At 34.2% G+C, this 17,387-nt stretch overlaps 1 protein-coding gene across 1 annotated transcript in view; it reads left to right on the forward strand.

Moving 5' to 3' along the window:
* Positions 1-749: 749 nt before the first annotated feature.
* LOC100920261 (myosin-3) overlaps positions 750-17,387 on the forward strand; it is a 34,625-nt gene continuing 17,987 nt past the window's right edge. Inside the window, exons 1-17 of the mRNA XM_003759335.2 lie at positions 750-953; positions 1,796-1,939; positions 3,400-3,556; positions 4,455-4,482; positions 4,899-5,007; positions 7,230-7,322; positions 7,757-7,820; positions 7,901-7,999; positions 11,927-12,030; positions 12,632-12,770; positions 13,871-13,989; positions 14,079-14,228; positions 14,892-15,062; positions 15,147-15,453; positions 15,534-15,601; positions 16,292-16,379; positions 16,463-16,580. Of these exons, the coding sequence (XP_003759383.1) occupies positions 750-953; positions 1,796-1,939; positions 3,400-3,556; positions 4,455-4,482; positions 4,899-5,007; positions 7,230-7,322; positions 7,757-7,820; positions 7,901-7,999; positions 11,927-12,030; positions 12,632-12,770; positions 13,871-13,989; positions 14,079-14,228; positions 14,892-15,062; positions 15,147-15,453; positions 15,534-15,601; positions 16,292-16,379; positions 16,463-16,580 (2,162 nt within the window). The remainder of the gene's footprint in view (positions 954-1,795; positions 1,940-3,399; positions 3,557-4,454; positions 4,483-4,898; positions 5,008-7,229; positions 7,323-7,756; positions 7,821-7,900; positions 8,000-11,926; positions 12,031-12,631; positions 12,771-13,870; positions 13,990-14,078; positions 14,229-14,891; positions 15,063-15,146; positions 15,454-15,533; positions 15,602-16,291; positions 16,380-16,462; positions 16,581-17,387) is intronic.

Raw genomic sequence — 17,387 nt, forward strand, 5'->3', positions numbered from 1 at the left:
TTGTTGTTGGCATAATTATAAGGTAAGAATTCTGACCATAATATATTATAGACTCTTGAGCTAGTCTAAAACTCTTGTTGACTCAGCAAGTGACAGAGCTCTTTCTTGCTTAGAGCAAATTGCTCAATATGACTGTGAGCAAGTTTTCTCATTTGGTGTTTCGGTCCTTTCATTTTCATTTAATAATAATTTTCTCTGGTCTTAAACTGATCTTTCAACAGGTAGTACAGTCAATCTCTGTCTCTATACTTGAAGCATTTCATCTTGGTAGGACTAGTTAGAGTTTGTACTTTGCTAGTATGGATTTTGGTATGTCCAGGTATTGGCAGTGTCCACCAAATCTAATCGATTAGGCAGAAATATGGAAAGCATGAGGTTAAATAGCTTTTCTAAGATTAGGGTCCTAAAAGAGTTAACTGTCTCTGCCTCAGAATCCTTAGGCCTACTCTGATGCTCAGAGCAATTATTATAATCTCTAAGTTTCAGATAGTGAAGTTAGCTCACCTGAACTTGGAGGGACTCTTGCTAACAACAAGAATTGTTTTGATTCTGGATTTCCCAGTTTTGGATTATGAAGGATGTGAAATTCAAGCATTTAACTCTGCCAGGACAAAAGAATAGTGCTTCCCACTCTTAAGGTTGTCAGTGTAACTGATAGACTGATAGATGGTGCCATGAAGCACCATCTTCCTGGTGGGACTCAGCTCTATACATAATTCAGTTGATATTGATTGCTTTTAGCTGGCACCATGAGTAGCGATACTGAGATGGAAGTGTTTGGCACAGCTGCTCCTTTTCTCCGCAAGTCAGAAAAGGAGCGGATAGAAGCTCAAAACCAGCCATTTGATGCTAAAACCTACTGCTTTGTGGTTGATGCAAAGGAAGAATATGCTAAAGGGAGAATCAAGAGTTCTCAAGATGGGAAGGTCATGGTGGAAACTGAAGATAACAGGGTAAGCCCTATCTAATAACATTTAATAAAATCCTCATAACACACTTGTCAGGTTGCCATTATTTTCACTTAACAAAAGACAAAACTGAGGTCCAAAAAGTAAGTTAAATGGCTGTAAAATCATTCTTCAGCTCGCCAGATTGTTGCAAGGAAAGCATCCTATAAATTTTATGGTGCTATACAAATGTGAGTTATTATTTATTTATAATCCTCCTTCACCCATTCTTTAGCTTCTTTCAAGGATGTGAAACTTATTATGGTTTGTTGTATAAGCTTGCTGGAGGGGACTGGACAGCTGCTTTTGAAGTATATAAGGTCATTCAAGGTTCTGTCCTAAATCACACACATCAAGGGAACAGCTCCCTTTCTACTCTGTGTTCTGTCCTAGGAATGCCAAAGGATAAGGAATATAATATCTTCTCTGTGAAGGCAGAAAAGCATAGATGAGCTGTGCTCTGAGCCCTCTGAGCTAGATGGTAATTTAGGTGATTGCTATCGAAACAAAAGAGCAATGTGGTATAGTAGAAAAAGAATTGTCTCTGAAATAAGAAAGTGTTAGTTCAAATCAAAGCTTTTAATGCTGGGGTCTTAGTTTCCTCATCTGTAAAATGACGATTTCTGATGTTTCTTCTAGGTTGAGATTTATGATCCTGTGAATTCCCACTTCAACTATCCTATCTCATCTCAGTTTTCCAGTGCTTCTATCCTCTGGAGTCCCAAAAGTTATAATCTTACAACATGGGGTCCTAGCTGGCTATCCTTTCAGAATTCCCTAATTCAGCCATTGTAAAGATGCACAAAGAAAATGTTGACTAATAATCCCGATTTTCTTTCTTACTGCAGACACTAGTGGTTAAACAAGAAGATGTGTATTCAATGAATCCACCCAAGTTTGATAAAATTGAAGACATGGCAATGCTGACACATCTGAATGAGCCCGCTGTCCTATATAACCTTAAGGATCGTTATACTTCCTGGATGATCTATGTAAATAACTTTTTGGTCACTTCTGGGAGAGTCCATAAAAGACCATGGGTTATGATTTAGGAAAGGGGAATAATATATGCACATGTTTAGATGTCTTTTAAAAGATATACTCAAATGAAAATAGCAAAAAAGGGGGAAAGTATGAGTGGTAAAAAAAAAAAAAAAAGAAAAGAAAAAGAAGGTAAGAGGAAGGTTACAATGAGAGAGATTAAAGAAAATTGAAGAAGAAAAAGAAAGAGAAGAGAGATCAAAAAGAAAAATGAGAGAAAGAGATAAGAAGGAAACATATCTTCTCATTAAGCTTGATAAAGGCAGTCAGATTCATCACTTAAGACCATTCCAATCTCTGGCTTTGTAAATAGTTTTGTGCTTTCTGGCTTCATATAGTTGGGTCTAATGAGTCAAAACTGTTACTGATTGACAAATAAGACTTAGTTCCCAGTGGGCAAGGGCATCTTTGCATGCTATACTGTTGTTGAATTGTTTCTTAGATTGGGACTAACAAAGACTGCCTTATTGGAGACTTGCTTACAGTGTTGACTCATCATTACTTTAAACGTTACTTTAATAATTTCAAAAAGAATGACCCATTAGGAAAAATTTTTCTTTACCAATGAAGATCACACTTCTCTGAACCATAGGCAATCTAATTGGTTATAAGATTGTCCAAATTTTGTTAGATTGTTTCTCAGATACAGTATATCACTAAGCCTATATTCAAAACTTTCCCAACATAGTTACCAAAGCTTGTATTGCACTAGCATAGCATCAGGGACCCAGGCTAATTTCCATATCATGAAAATAGATAAAGAGGGATTTTGGTAAAGGTTTTAGACAATATTATGAAAAATGATGGGAAATGATGTTATTTTTTTCTATAACAAAGGGAAAAAAAGATTAGCTCAGTGATTTAAAGTTTTAGTCATAGCTTCTAGAACCTTGGAATTTTCATTTCAAAGAGTTATGTTAGTTATAAAACAACCCTAAATGCAAAACTCTCAGATTTTTCTTGTTTGGAAAATATTAAAATGTAGTAGAAAGGCTGTCCCTTTTACTCAAGAGGCCCTGTCTATAAATAGCTAAAGTTTATTTGTCACTATTATTTATTTATCTTGATAAGGGATCAGTAGAACAAAGAAATTAGCCTTGGAATTTGCCTCCTTTGCCTCTCTTCATAAGTCTAAATAATGCTCTAAGAAAATTCTGCATTTCATTGAGGCCAGGAAGAAGAAAGCTGTTTCACTATAACTAGTAAAGGATTAGAGTAGTATTTGGGCTCCATCAAATTGGGAAAGTCATACACTCACCTCTGCAACAAGATTCATTTTGCTTCTTCTTCTTCTTTTTTTTTTTTTGGAGAGTTATTCTAAATTCAAAACATGTATAAGGACTTTGGTTTTTAAAGAAAAGGAACTCTAGAAATCCTGTTTATAGTGTAATTTTTGTTTGTCTTTTTTCAGACTTATTCAGGCCTCTTCTGTGTCACTGTCAACCCTTACAAGTGGCTGCCAGTATATAACCCAGAAGTGGTGAATGCTTACCGAGGCAAAAAGCGCCAAGAAGCTCCTCCCCACATCTTCTCCATCTCTGACAATGCCTATCAGTTCATGTTGACTGGTATGTTTCATTTAAGGAAAACAGAGCACAGCATCTTCTGCTAAAGCCATTCCAGTGAATAGATCTGTGTTTTATCTTCTTTTTTGACCCCATCCTCTAATTATCCTGGATAGTGAAGAATCTGGTGCTGAAAAGATTATCAATAACGAGTGAAAAGAATATAAAGAGTCAGGGCTCTGGGTTCTAGTTTTGCCTTTTTAAATAGCTAACTATATGATCTAGAGGATATCTCTTCCTATTTTGGGGTCTTGATTTCCCCTTTATGTAAAATGGAAGAAGGAAAGTAGCCCTAATGATCTCTAAAGTCTATAGTATAATAGAAGATATATTGGATTTAAAATCTGGGATAAAATCTTGGCTCTGCCCTTTGATTTCTGTGTGACCTTGGCAAGTCACTTCCACTCTTCCTGCCAGCTTCAGTTTCCTTTTCTATTAAAGTATATTTTGTATATATTTACATATGCATGTCTTCCCCAATAGGATGTTTTGACTTTATATCCTCAGTGCCAAACATATTCAAGTGATATGGTAATTGTTCTATAAGATATGATGATTGGAGCCTGGAGTTAGGAGCCTGGGTTCCTAAAGCAAGAATTTTAGGCTAATTTCCTTTAACTTTTCTTAAATATAAAATGGACTCATAGAGCCAGAAACTGGCATATCAATGGGTTCCGTTAAAATCTTATGATAATATGCCCATTAAAATTTCAACTAATGTACAATATTACAGGGCAATGTGTTGGGGGGAGTCCTGTAACCCAGAACTAAGGAAATGAAAAGTTGGCAGGTGAATGAATTAGAATACTAACAGTACCAGCAAGATGTAAATTAGAGAAAATGAAAGGTAATGGCTCTTTTGGTAGCATTTGGTAATGATTCCTATGCTTTTCTTTGACAGATCGGGAAAACCAATCTATTCTAATCACGTAAGTAGCAAAACCATTGCTAATTTCAATGGTCTTGGCCCTCCCTTTTAACTTAGAAAGCAAATGTGTTCTTTACTATGGTCTGTTCATTTTTTTTTTTTAAATTGTGGAATGGGTGGAAGAGAGAACTTTTCATGTGCATGTGTATATTTGTGCACATGTGTGAAAGTGAGGGTGGGGTATAGGGGAGGTGACAAATGAGCTTTAAGAAAGCTATACTAAGTTGCATTTTACTTCCCATCCTGGTGTTTACTTTGAATTTGGGATTCAGCAGGTCAGGTATGAACATGATAAAGAGAGGCTTGAACAGTTAGTTTCTTTGAGATGCTAAAAAAGAAGAAAGGACACAGCATCTTTCTTTGAAGCCATCCTTATGAACAGATCTATCAATTTTATTTTATTTTTATCCTGGATAGTGGAGAATCTGGTGCTGGAAAGACTGTCAACACCAAGAGGGTTATCCAGTACTTTGCAACAATTGCTGCTACTGGAGATCTTGCCAAGAAAAAGGAAGGCAAGATGAAGGTAGGATGAGGATGAACAATGAAATCTGAATCTAAGTTGCCTTAGTTTTACTTTTGTAAAAAGTGTTAACACTTTACTTCTTCCTCTATTATCAATCAAATTCCATCATCTCTCATTTTTTAAAAAAATTATAACTTTTTATTTACAAAACATATGCATGGGTAATTTTCAACATTGATCCTTGCAAAATGTTGTATTCCAACTTTTCCCCTCCTTTCCCCACCCCTCCTCTAGATGGCAGATAGTCCAATACATGTTAAATATGTTAAAGTATATGTTAAATCCAATATATGTGTACATATGTATTCAGTTATTTTGCTGCACAAGAAAAATTGGATCTAGAAAAAAAGGAAAAAAGAAACAGAAAGAATGGAAATGCTATGTTGTAGCCCACACTCATTTCCCATAGTTCTCTCTCTGGGTGTAGCTGATTCTTTTCATTAGTGAACAATTGGAACTGGTTTGAATCACTTCATTGTTGAAGAGAATCACATCCATCAGAGTTGATCATCATATAATATTTTTGCCATGTATAATGATCTCCTGATTCTGCTTATTTCATTTAGCATCAATTCATGTAAGTCTCTCCAAGACTCTGAAATCATCCTGCTGGTCATTCCTTACAGAACAATAATATTCCATAACATTCATATACTACAATTTATTTAGCCATTCTCCAATTGATGGGCATCCATTCAATTTCCAGTTTCTAGTCACTACAAAAAAGGCTGCCGCAAACATTTTTGCACATATGGGTCCCTTTCCCTTTTTTTAAGATCTCTTTGGGATATAAGCCAGTAATAACACTGCTGGATCAAAGGGTATGCACAATTTGATAACTTTTTGAGCATAGTTCCAAATTGCTCTCCAGAATGGTTTATTTAGCCATTCTCCAATTGATGGGCATCCATTCAATTTCCAGTTTCTAGTCACTACAAAAAAGGCTGCCGCAAACATTTTTGCACATATGGGTCCCTTTCCCTTTTTTTTAAGATCTCTTTGGGATATAAGCCAGTAATAACACTGCTGGATCAAAGGGTATGCACAATTTGATAACTTTTTGAGCATAGTTTCAAATTGCTCTCCAGAATGGTTGGATTCGTTCACAATTCCATCAACAATGTATCAGTGTCCCAGTTTTCCCACATCCCCTCCAACATTCATCATTATCTTTTCCTGTCATCTTAGCCAGTCTTAGAGATGTATGTATCTCTCATTTTTTACCTAGGCAATCTTGGGTATACCAATTAAATCCTCTGAATCTCAGTTCCCTTATTTATAAAATAAGAGGGTTAAATTGGATGGTCTCTGAGGTCCCTTCCAACTAGAGATCTACATGATCATAAGATTTAGAGCTTGAAATCTTAGAAGTCATCTAGTATAACTTACTTGACAAATGAAAGAAACTGAGAAGTGACCTTCACATTTTGACATGTGGGAGAATTAGAATTTGAATTTGGATCTTCTGACTCAATATTTAGAACTATTCTGTCAATTTCTTTTTATTATTTGAATTTATAACTAACATCCTTTAATTCTTAGGGCTATAAAGCAGTGCAGTGGACATTGTACTGGATTTGAAATCAGAGGTCTTGGCTTCAAATTTTGACTTTGTTGATTACTTTTTGATCTTGAGTGATTCACCTATATTGTTTGGGACTTAGTTTCTTTATCTATAAAATAAAAAGTTTAGACTTGATTACCTTCAATGCTATGACCCTGTGAAAGACTTTGGAGAAATAAGTCCAGTGCATATAGATAACTCTGAAAAGTGATTCATTTGGTAAAAATCACTTGGAGAGGCAGTTGTGAATTGAAATGACACCTTTAAATAAATATTACAAGAGAACAATTTCATAATTATGAATATGACAAAAGGCAAAATCATCTTGAGGGCAATGTCTTACATATTTATTTGAATTTCAAATTGAGAAACAAGTCGAGAAGTTACCTATCTAAGGAGTTAAGGGAATTCTCTAGAATAATGTAATAAGTGGTTATCACAAATAACCAGCTACATGCTCATTTTGTTTGTGAAGGTTTTTTTTATTATTGTTTTTTGAGGCAATCAGGGTTAAATGGCTTGCCCAGAGTCACATAGCTAGTAAATGTCTTAGGATGGATTTGAACATAGCTCCTCCTGACTGCAGGAAGTTTGTGAAGTTTTTTGCCTTAGGAAATAAAGAAATCATCCCCTTCTTATTCTTATATATAAATTCTAGGGGACACTTGAAGACCAGATTATAAGTGCCAACCCTCTGCTGGAAGCCTTCGGGAATGCCAAGACTGTGAGGAATGACAACTCATCTCGTTTTGTAAGTCAGATTAGAATGATGATTGAATTTTCAGTGTAGTCTCCCTAAACCAAGAGAAAGCAATAGGATTATAGGACAAAAAGAAGGATTCCTGGAGAACAAAGTTGCCACTATCTTCATTGCCAAGCAAAGATACTTTTTCTTTTTTGGCTTTTGTAAATCCATGACCTAGTATAGTATGCTATTAAGCAGATAGTAGGTATTTAATAAATGTTTGTTGAATTAGATTATATTGAATGAGGGAAGAAGGTGAAAGGGAGAATAGGAAAGCCATATATTGGCAATCTAAAAAAAAAAAAGAAAAAGTTTTTGGATAATAAATTTATTTTTCAAGTAGACCTCATGGGAAATGTTAACACTCTTTAGTCAGTCTGACTTGAGAATTATATTTGTGTTTGATTGTGGCCAACTATGGTTTCTTCTTGTCCTCATAGGGCAAGTTTATCCGAATTCACTTTGGAACCACAGGAAAGCTTGCCTCTGCAGATATTGAGACCTGTAAGTAAATAATTAAGATCAGTTTACTGCTTACACTAACCAGAGGCAGTTTGGCAAATAAATATGTATTTGTGGTCTAGATTTGCTAGAGAAGTCAAGAGTTACCTTCCAGTTAAAGGCTGAAAGAAGCTATCATATCTTCTACCAGATTCTTTCAAATAAGAAGCCTGAGCTCATTGGTAAGAAAGATCTTTTACTTCAATGACAAATGAACCAATATTTCTGGCTCTTAGACATTTCAGTCTTTTTTTTAAATAATGTCAGTCAAATTGCTTTGCCTGTAGGTAGAATATCATATATGTATATATATCTTAAAAGTCATTGGATTATAAGATTATAGAATAAGATCTGGATAAGATGAGGGAAGAGACTACTCAGGGGATGAGTGATTTGTTCACATCTACACAGAACTAGGTTTGGAACTTAAGTTTTTAGACTTCCAATCCTTTGCTCTTCTCATTGCATCAAAATGGAGGCCAGTCTGTTTTGGTAAACTGTTCTGGGAATATGACCATGTTGACATTAAGAAAATAATTTTTCAAAAATCTCCCATCACTTAGTGGCAATGAGGGCTATAGTAAGATGATAGCGTCAGTGTACTTTATGACATAATGAAGAAAGTATTTTAAATATATATGTATATATCTATAGCTATCTAGATATCTAAATATATAAAACTGTAAACCATAGGCCCTTTAAACAAAGCTTGCCTACCCTGCAGAAACAATTTTCTTGTCCTTTAGCGCCATCATGTGTCCTCATACACAATTTACTAATGTGGAAAAAATTGGTCACTGATAAGCACAATGTGGAAATCCACCAGCACATTTTTAGTGGAGAAAGACTAAATTGTGGTTTTAATTCCAGAAGTTTCATTTTAAAATAACACACTTCACTGGACCAATGAAGAAGCATTCAAATGGTCCAAGACATCTCAAGAATTCAAATTCCCTCATTGGCTAAGTCCAAAAAAAAGGTATTTCTTAGTCTGTCTTTTGAGTCCATCACTGGAACTGTGACTTGACAGTATTTTATCATAATTCTAAAGTCATTCAGCATTGTTTAACAATAGCAATGCTATTGTCATAAACTATAATGTATTTAGTCATTTTTCAATAGGTAAGTACCTATTAATTTCTAAGTTTTTTGCTATTACAAAAAACCTGCTACAACTATATATATTCTCTATATAAGTTCCTTTTTTCTCTCTTTGGGTTATAAGACTCAGAGCAGTATCCTGGTTGATTTTTATGGCATAGCTCAGAGTTTGCTTTCCCTAATGACTGAACCAATTCACAGATTTATCAATAGTGCATTAGTGTGCCTTTCTAGTGAAGACTCTCCTGCTTGTCTGTATTTCCTTACAAATTTCTTTTTGTTCACTTGAGTGCAGTTTTCAAAATGTTTCAATGGCTCTTTCCCATCCTGCTTTTTCTTTCTTTCAGATAATGCGAGTTTCCTTTGATACCTGTTTTCCCCATTCCTTCCTCCATACTTGTATATGCTCTTTTTCATATATACCTGGATTATAAGAAATATCTAGCTTTAGCTTCTTCTTCCTCCCTTATATATCAATATATCCCTCCTTTTGTCTTCCCTTCTATTTACTTTCTTCAAATCCTCAAAACAGAACCAATCTATTTCCAGGTCCTCTTTTTCTTATTTAATTCTATCAATATACTATGAAGATATTAAAGTTCTGAAGCAACACTTGTTTCATCTTATTTACTGGAATACATTGTCTTCAATTTGCTGAAATAAATTTACCTTTTTAGATTTCTCTTGATTTGTATTTGTTATTTCAAAATTTGTAAGAGCTTTAGTCTTTTCATCAGAAGTAAAGTCTATTTCTCAACCTGTAAAATTATACTAAACTTTTCAAGAAAGTGAATCTTGATTGCAAATTCATATTTTTTTTTTTTTTTGCCTTTTGGAATATTGTATCTGAAGATCTCTATATTTTAGGAGAAATTGTTGGATCTTGTGTTCTGCTCACTGTGGTCCTTTGGTACTTCAGTTGCTTCTTTTCGTATGTTTGAAGTATTCTATCTTTGACATAGGAGCTCTGGGCTTTGGCTATGAAGTTCTTAAGATTTTCTTTTCTTTATTCTTTCCTTTCCTTTTTTTTTTTTAAAGGAGGTGATCGGTAGATTCTTGATATTTTTATTTTGATCTTTGATTATGATAGATTTGGGTATTAAAGTTGATACTTTAAGCTTTTTTGAAACATAATGTTCTGAATTTTTTTTCCATGGTTTCAAAAATGAAATGATTCTTTTTTTTTTTTTTTTTACAAAAAAGCAAACTTTTATTAAATTGTTTTTACCATATGTTACATTCTATGCCATATTCAAAGGCAAAATAATTCTTTTTTATTAATATTACTTATAGTTTTTTATTTACAAAACATATGCATGGGTAATTTTTTAACACTGACCCTAGCAAAACCTTCTGTTCCAACTTTCCCCCTCCTTCCCTCCACCCCCTCCCCTAGATGGCAGGTAGTCCAATATATGTTAAATATGTTAAAGTATATGTTAAATCCAATATATGTATAGTATTTATACAGTTATTTTGCTATACAAGAAAAATCGGACCTAGAAAGAAAAAAATCTGAGAAGAAAAACAAGAATATAAGCAAACAATAACAGAAAGAGTGGAAATGCTATGTTGTGGTTCACACTCATTTCCCATAGTTCTCTCTCTGAGTGTAGCTGATTCTCTTCATTAGTGAACAATTGGAATTGGTTTGAATCTTCTCATTGTTGAAGAGAGCCACATCCATCAGAGTTGATCATCATATAATCTTGTTGCTGTGTATAATCTCCTGAAAAATGAAATGATTCTTAAATTACCTCTCTTTGACCTGTTTTCCAGGTCAGTTGTTTTATTTATGTCCCTGGATCTTTCTCAGTGGTCTTGCTACTATAGATGTCACTGAACATAGAGCCTTTCAGTGTACATATGCCTCTGGCCAGTTGTAGAGGCTAACAGTTTGTCTACTCTGGCATTGGTTTTGCTGATGGCCTCCTTTTGTATTGCTTATGGACTTATGACTTGACTTTTCATGCAGTTCTGAGGTAGAAGAAGCTACTTATTATAGTTTCTCATTCTATTTCTTGATTATTATTTCATCTGGATCAGATTTTAGCTTTTTTTTTGCTGGAGTACATGTGTGTGAGAACTGGGTGGTCTATCTCTTGTTTGTGCATCTATCTTGCACCTGTATTACCATAAATTTTCAGGGCATTCCCATATTTTTTCTGTGACCAGAATTTATTTACTGCCAGATGAGTGTTTAAAAACTGTACTGACTGGGTTATTTTCCATCCTCTAGCTCCTCTCTCTTTAACCCCAAATTTTTATTTCTTCCTATGTGTTATTTAAAATTTTTATAGATAGATCTTATTTGCACAGTAGAGTAATATAGTCTAATTTTCTCAGTTTTCAAAATAGGAAACTGAGGCCCAGAGAGATGAAATGACTTGCCTAAGGTCATAGAGGTAGTTTTGTCAGTAATGAAGCCAGGATTTAAATATTCTCGATTTAAGGCTTATGACATAACAACACAATAAAATTCATATGAATATCACCTCCGGGTCAGCAGATACCTTTATGATAGCTGGTTGATGCATATCTTATCTCAAAACTGGAGATATAGTACTATTAGAGACTAAAGATAGATTTCCAGAAGATTCAATGGCAGACTATTCCAGAATAAAGCACATCTTAAATAAGCTGTATTTTCCCCCTACATGGTTATACATACTATTATTTCTCAGTTGAGAAATGTCAATTTTCATTCAGATTTTCTTGGGCTTTGGTCACAATGATGACATATAAAGACAAAAGAGTAGGAATTCTCTTTAAAAGCTTTTACCTAGGTGATATGTACTATAGGGTCACAAAGTAACCTAGTAAACTCCAAGGAGTTTAATTTCTCACTATAGAGGATTTCACTTCTCAGATTTAGATTTGTTTCTAAGAGGAGGCATTCCAGTTCTAGAGCAAAACATAATGTTTAAAATTCAAACATTTTTGGGTTCTAGAATCAAACTGTTCTTTCTTCTATTTGAGTCATTTTAAAAATTCCTATTTTGTTTTAGAGTTGCTGCTTATTACAACCAATCCTTATGATTACCCATTCATTAGCCAAGGTGAAATCTTGGTGGCAAGCATTGATGATACAGAAGAGTTGGTAGCTACAGATGTAAGTAGAATGGAACAAATGCAGAAGATTTTTTTTAATCAGATTTTTTTTATTTTTAAAATTTCAATAGTATTTTATTTTCCCAATTATGTGTAAAGATAGTTTTCAACGTTCATTTTTTTAAAAATTTTGCATTTCAGCTTTTTCTCTCTCTCCCTCCCTTATCTCCCCTTTCCTAAGACAGAAAGCAATCTGATTCAGGTTATACAAATACAATTATTTAAAACATTTCCATCTTAGTCATGTTGTGAAAGAAAAAATCATAACAAAATGGGAAAATCATGAGAAAGAAAAAGCAAACAAATAAAAAAGTGAAAATAGCTTACTTCAAAGTGCCTTCAGTCTCCTTAGTTCTCTCTGAATGAAGATGGTATTTTCTTTCCCAAGTCTATTAGAATTGTCTTGGATTACTGTATTGCTGAGAAGGGTTATAGCTGATCATCATATAATCTTGATGTTATTGTATACAATGTCCCCCTGGTTCTGTTCACATTACTTAGCATCAATTCATGTCTTTCCAAACTTTTCTAAAATCAGCCTGAAGCAAAAGATTATTTACTTACCATTCAAGTCAACTTCTTTGCTATTCTTTAAATTCTAGAGTGCCATTGACATCTTGGGCTTTAGTCCAGATGAAAAATCAGGAATCTATAAGCTGACAGGGGCTGTGATGCATTATGGGACCATGAAGTTCAAGCAGAAACAGCGAGAAGAACAGGCAGAGCCAGATGGCACTGAAGGTAAAAATCTTGACAATCAACTATAGGCCAGGCAGGAATTCTATTGTAATTATTCTCTAGGTCTTTTTTGTGGAAATAACCTGAAAGTTTTCCTTTGGAAGCTACTGTCTTAACTTTGTGAGTTCCAATGCTCTCATATTAACATAAGGAGACCAAAGCATAAAGAACTTAAACTAGCCAAAAGAAGCTGGGTGCTGTGGGAATAGAGTGGTGGGCCTGGAGTCAGGAAGACTCATTTTACTTAGTTCAAATCTGGTCTCAGACACTGACTTACTGTGTGACTCCGTGCAAGTCACTTAACCCTGTTTCCTATCTCAATTTCTTCATCTGTAAAAATGATCTGGAGAAAGAAATAGCAAATCATTTCAGTATGTTTGCCAAGAAAACCCAACTGTGGTAATAAAGAATAAGATATGACTGAAAAACAACTGAACAACAATTATGACAAAGTCACACAGATTTAGAGTGGCAAAGCAGGGATTTGAACCCAAACCTGCCACTCTTAGCCCTTTGCCATATTTGCAAAGGTGGAGAATTTGGAGATATTGTTAACTTACATTTATTAAATTACTAGAATGCTGCTATTTAATTTCAGTGCCATTAAATGTTTGGAGTCACATTTCCTGAGAGGCAAAAACCTCATTCTAAAGATTTTATTCTTTCATTACTGATAACTTTCCTTTGCTGTAGATCATTATTGACCTATGGTGTATTGGTGTATTGGGCTATGTCAGTTTTGTATACTTGATAATATAGACGGTGTTTTTTGTCCAGTGGCTTTTCTATGTTCAGAGGGACTCATCACCAAAATATGGCAAAATATGGCAAATGACTTTTTTTTTTCAACATAACAATTAATAAAACCATCTACTAGTATCTAAAGCATCTGGGAGTAGTAGTGGAGGGAGTTTCCTATATTGATATAGTCAGTATTCTTTTGAAAGAGCAAATAGAAGAAGTAAAAACTATTGAGGGGGGAGGGAAAACTATACATTTGAAAATAGCATCTGAGAATAGTTTAATAATGTACTATGTGGCTTTTCCATTTGATTTAACCTCATGTGATCTCACATGTAATTTGTCTTTCTTTTTTCTGCCAGTGGCTGACAAAACAGCATACCTGATGGGCCTGAACTCATCTGATCTGCTGAAAGCCTTGTGCTTTCCCAGGGTGAAAGTTGGAAATGAATATGTTACCAAAGGTCAAACTGTTGACCAGGTAAGTTACTATCTCAGAGCCAATAAATAATGCTTAATACTTGACAATAATTGGTTTTAAGTTAAATGCCTGTTTGTTTTTCTTCCTAGGTGCACCATGCTGTAAATGCTCTTTCCAAATCAGTGTATGAAAAATTATTCTTGTGGATGGTAACACGTATCAACCAGCAATTAGATACTAAATTGCCAAGACAACATTTCATTGGTGTCTTAGATATTGCAGGCTTTGAAATATTTGAGGTTAGTCATATTCTTTTCTAATAGCAAATTTACCTGTGACTTTGGTTCTAGGGGCTTTGGTGTTTTTGACATTGCAGTCACTTTAAACTAACTTTATTCATAAATGGATTTTTTTCTGTTAAAGGGGGATGAGATATTTGTAAGGTTTGGAATTGTTTTTAGAAGATGGAATGACAACCAACTAGAATTTTGAATTATATAATATAGATTAAAATCAGAAAAAAAAAACAAATTTATTTAAGAAAAACATCACAAGTTGACTTGGGAAAATGTTTAGAAATCAATAATGACTCTATAATAATCACAATACAATGTACAATATTATATAATTGTATAATAACCAACAATCAGATGTTTTAAAATCAAAATTTTCTTGGTTGAAATGTTAGGAACAGATGTAGATGCATAAGTGAGATAGTGATTAGGATCTACTCAAATTTGATAAGCTAGATCATGCTAGTTAGAGGCTGCTCTCTGGTCCAATTCCTTCCATTTATGGGATTAAACTGATGAAGTATGATTTGAGAAACAAAGTAGAAAACAAAGACTGAAGTTGCAGAAAAGTCAGAACTTGGGGCAGTGAAGGAAATCTTTGTTGAACTTTTAAATTTTGATTTGAAGTCTTATGTTTCAAACTAAAATCATATGAAATTATACTTCCAGTATAACAGCCTGGAGCAGCTATGTATCAACTTCACCAATGAGAAACTGCAACAGTTTTTCAACCACCACATGTTTGTCCTGGAGCAGGAAGAATACAAAAAGGAAGGCATTGAGTGGGAGTTCATTGACTTTGGGATGGACCTGGCTGCCTGCATTGAGCTCATTGAAAAGGTATTTATCTATGTACTATAAAAATGTCCTCCTGTACAATGTTACCATATTTACCTATGTTAACTTGTCCTGACTTAAATACAGCCAATGGGCATATTCTCCATCCTGGAAGAAGAGTGTATGTTTCCCAAAGCCACAGATGCTTCTTTCAAGAACAAGCTGTATGACCAGCACTTTGGCAAGTCCAGCAACTTCCAGAAACCTAAGCCTACTAAAGGGAAGGCTGAGGCCCACTTCTCCCTCATACACTATGCTGGTACAGTGGACTACAGTGTCACTGGTTGGCTGGAGAAGAACAAGGATCCTCTGAATGAAACTGTTGTTGGATTATACCAGAAATCATCTAATAAACTTTTGGCTCATCTTTATGCCACCTTTTCTGCTGTAGAAGGTAATAAAAATAAGATGTTATCTTCTTTTTTGTTTTGTTTGTTATAGCTGAGAATTTATAATTGTCACTTCTTTCAACAGATGGTGGAAAGAAGAAAGTAGCTAAGAAGAAGGGATCTTCATTCCAAACTGTCTCAGCTCTTTTCCGGGTAGGGGACATTTTAAAAGTACTTTTATACATTAAACTCAAAATCAGTTATTTGGGAGCTGTTATATTGCTCTAAGATTGCCATCTTATCATCTAATATTTAATATGATATATTAAGAATATTTATGGCAGTTGAAACATTTATAAAAGTAGGTCCAGAAACTGATTATTATTAATTATTAATACTCCAGTGGATGATCTTAGGAAACATTTTATATTTATATGTACATTTCAGGGTTTTTAGCCTCATTGACTTAAGGTCAAGACCATCCAGGTCAGAATATATCTTCAAAACAGTGGTTTAACTTTTCTTAGATTTAGTCTGTAAAATGGAGATTATAAGTATTTACCTCACAGGATTGTTTTGAGAATCAAATGAGAAAATGTATTTAAATTGCTTTGTAAATCTCAATGTGCTATGTAAATAAAAGCTAACTACTTTGAGTCAGTAAACTGGCTAAAAGAGAACAATGTAAGTGAACATATATCACTAAAATATTCACTATCTCATAAGATCACCTGTCACAAAAATTGAAAGTTAAAGTTGTTATTCATTTACATTTTTATACAATTTTAAGGAATTTTCTTATTATTCGATAAAATTTAAAGATGCTCAGAAAGGAGGGGTAAATCAGAAGAAAATTTATTTTGAACCTTTATAAAATGCCTACTTTGTATTTTTTTTTTTAAGGAAAATCTGAACAAGTTGATGTCAAATTTAAGAACGACTCACCCTCATTTTGTGCGTTGTATAATTCCCAATGAAACCAAAACCCCAGGTAATTCACAATATGAATCTCCAAACCACTCTCTGTGCCAGATAATTTAGTCTGTATCTGATTTTATTGTTTCTATATCTCAGGGGCTATGGAACATAGTCTTGTCTTACATCAACTACGCTGTAATGGTGTCTTGGAAGGTATCAGGATTTGCAGAAAGGGATTTCCAAATAGAATCCTTTATGGAGATTTTAAACAAAGGTAAGGAATTAAAAAATTATGCCTTATTCTTCTAATGAGAAGGAACAATGCTGACATCTGAGTCAAACAATTGAGTGCCAAACATTTATTTTTTTAATGGTATTTTATTTTTCCAAAGATAGTTTTCAACATACACCTTTGCAAAACCTTGTGTTCCAAATTTTTCTTCCTCTTCTCCCCCCTCCCCAAGGCAGCAAGCAATCTGATATAAGTTAAACATGCAATTTTTTCCAAACATTTCTATATTTGTCATGCTGAGCAAAGAAAAATCATATCAAAAGGAAAAAAAATATGATAAAGGAAAAACAAACAAATAAAAAACAACAAGAAAAAGGTGAAAATACTATGCTTTGATCTATATTCAGTCTTCATAGTTCTCTTTCTGAATGTGGATGGCACTTTCCATCACAAATCTGTTGGGATTGCCTTGATTGTTGAAAAGAGCCAAGTCCATAACAATTGATCATCACATCATTTTGTTGTTACTGGGTACAATGTTCTCACCAAGCATTTAGTAAGAGACTATTATATGCCAGGTATTTTGAGGTTAGAAAGACAATAAGGAAATTGTTCCTGACATTATTATTCCTGACCTTCAATCTGAGGAGGTCACATCTATACATAGAAGTATATGCAAAATGGATTGCATGATGGGAGAAACCAGAAGTTAGGAGGATCTAGAAAGCCTCATGTAAGAAATGACACTTGAGCTGAGCTTTGAAAATAACTAGAAATTCTAAGAGGCAGATTGATATAAGGAGTAGGTATATGCCAGACCAGGGTGAAACACAGAAACAGGAGAAAGAA

This window comes from Sarcophilus harrisii, chromosome 4 (genome assembly GCF_902635505.1).
Source record: "Sarcophilus harrisii chromosome 4, mSarHar1.11, whole genome shotgun sequence".
Taxonomy (NCBI): Eukaryota; Metazoa; Chordata; class Mammalia; order Dasyuromorphia; family Dasyuridae; genus Sarcophilus; species Sarcophilus harrisii.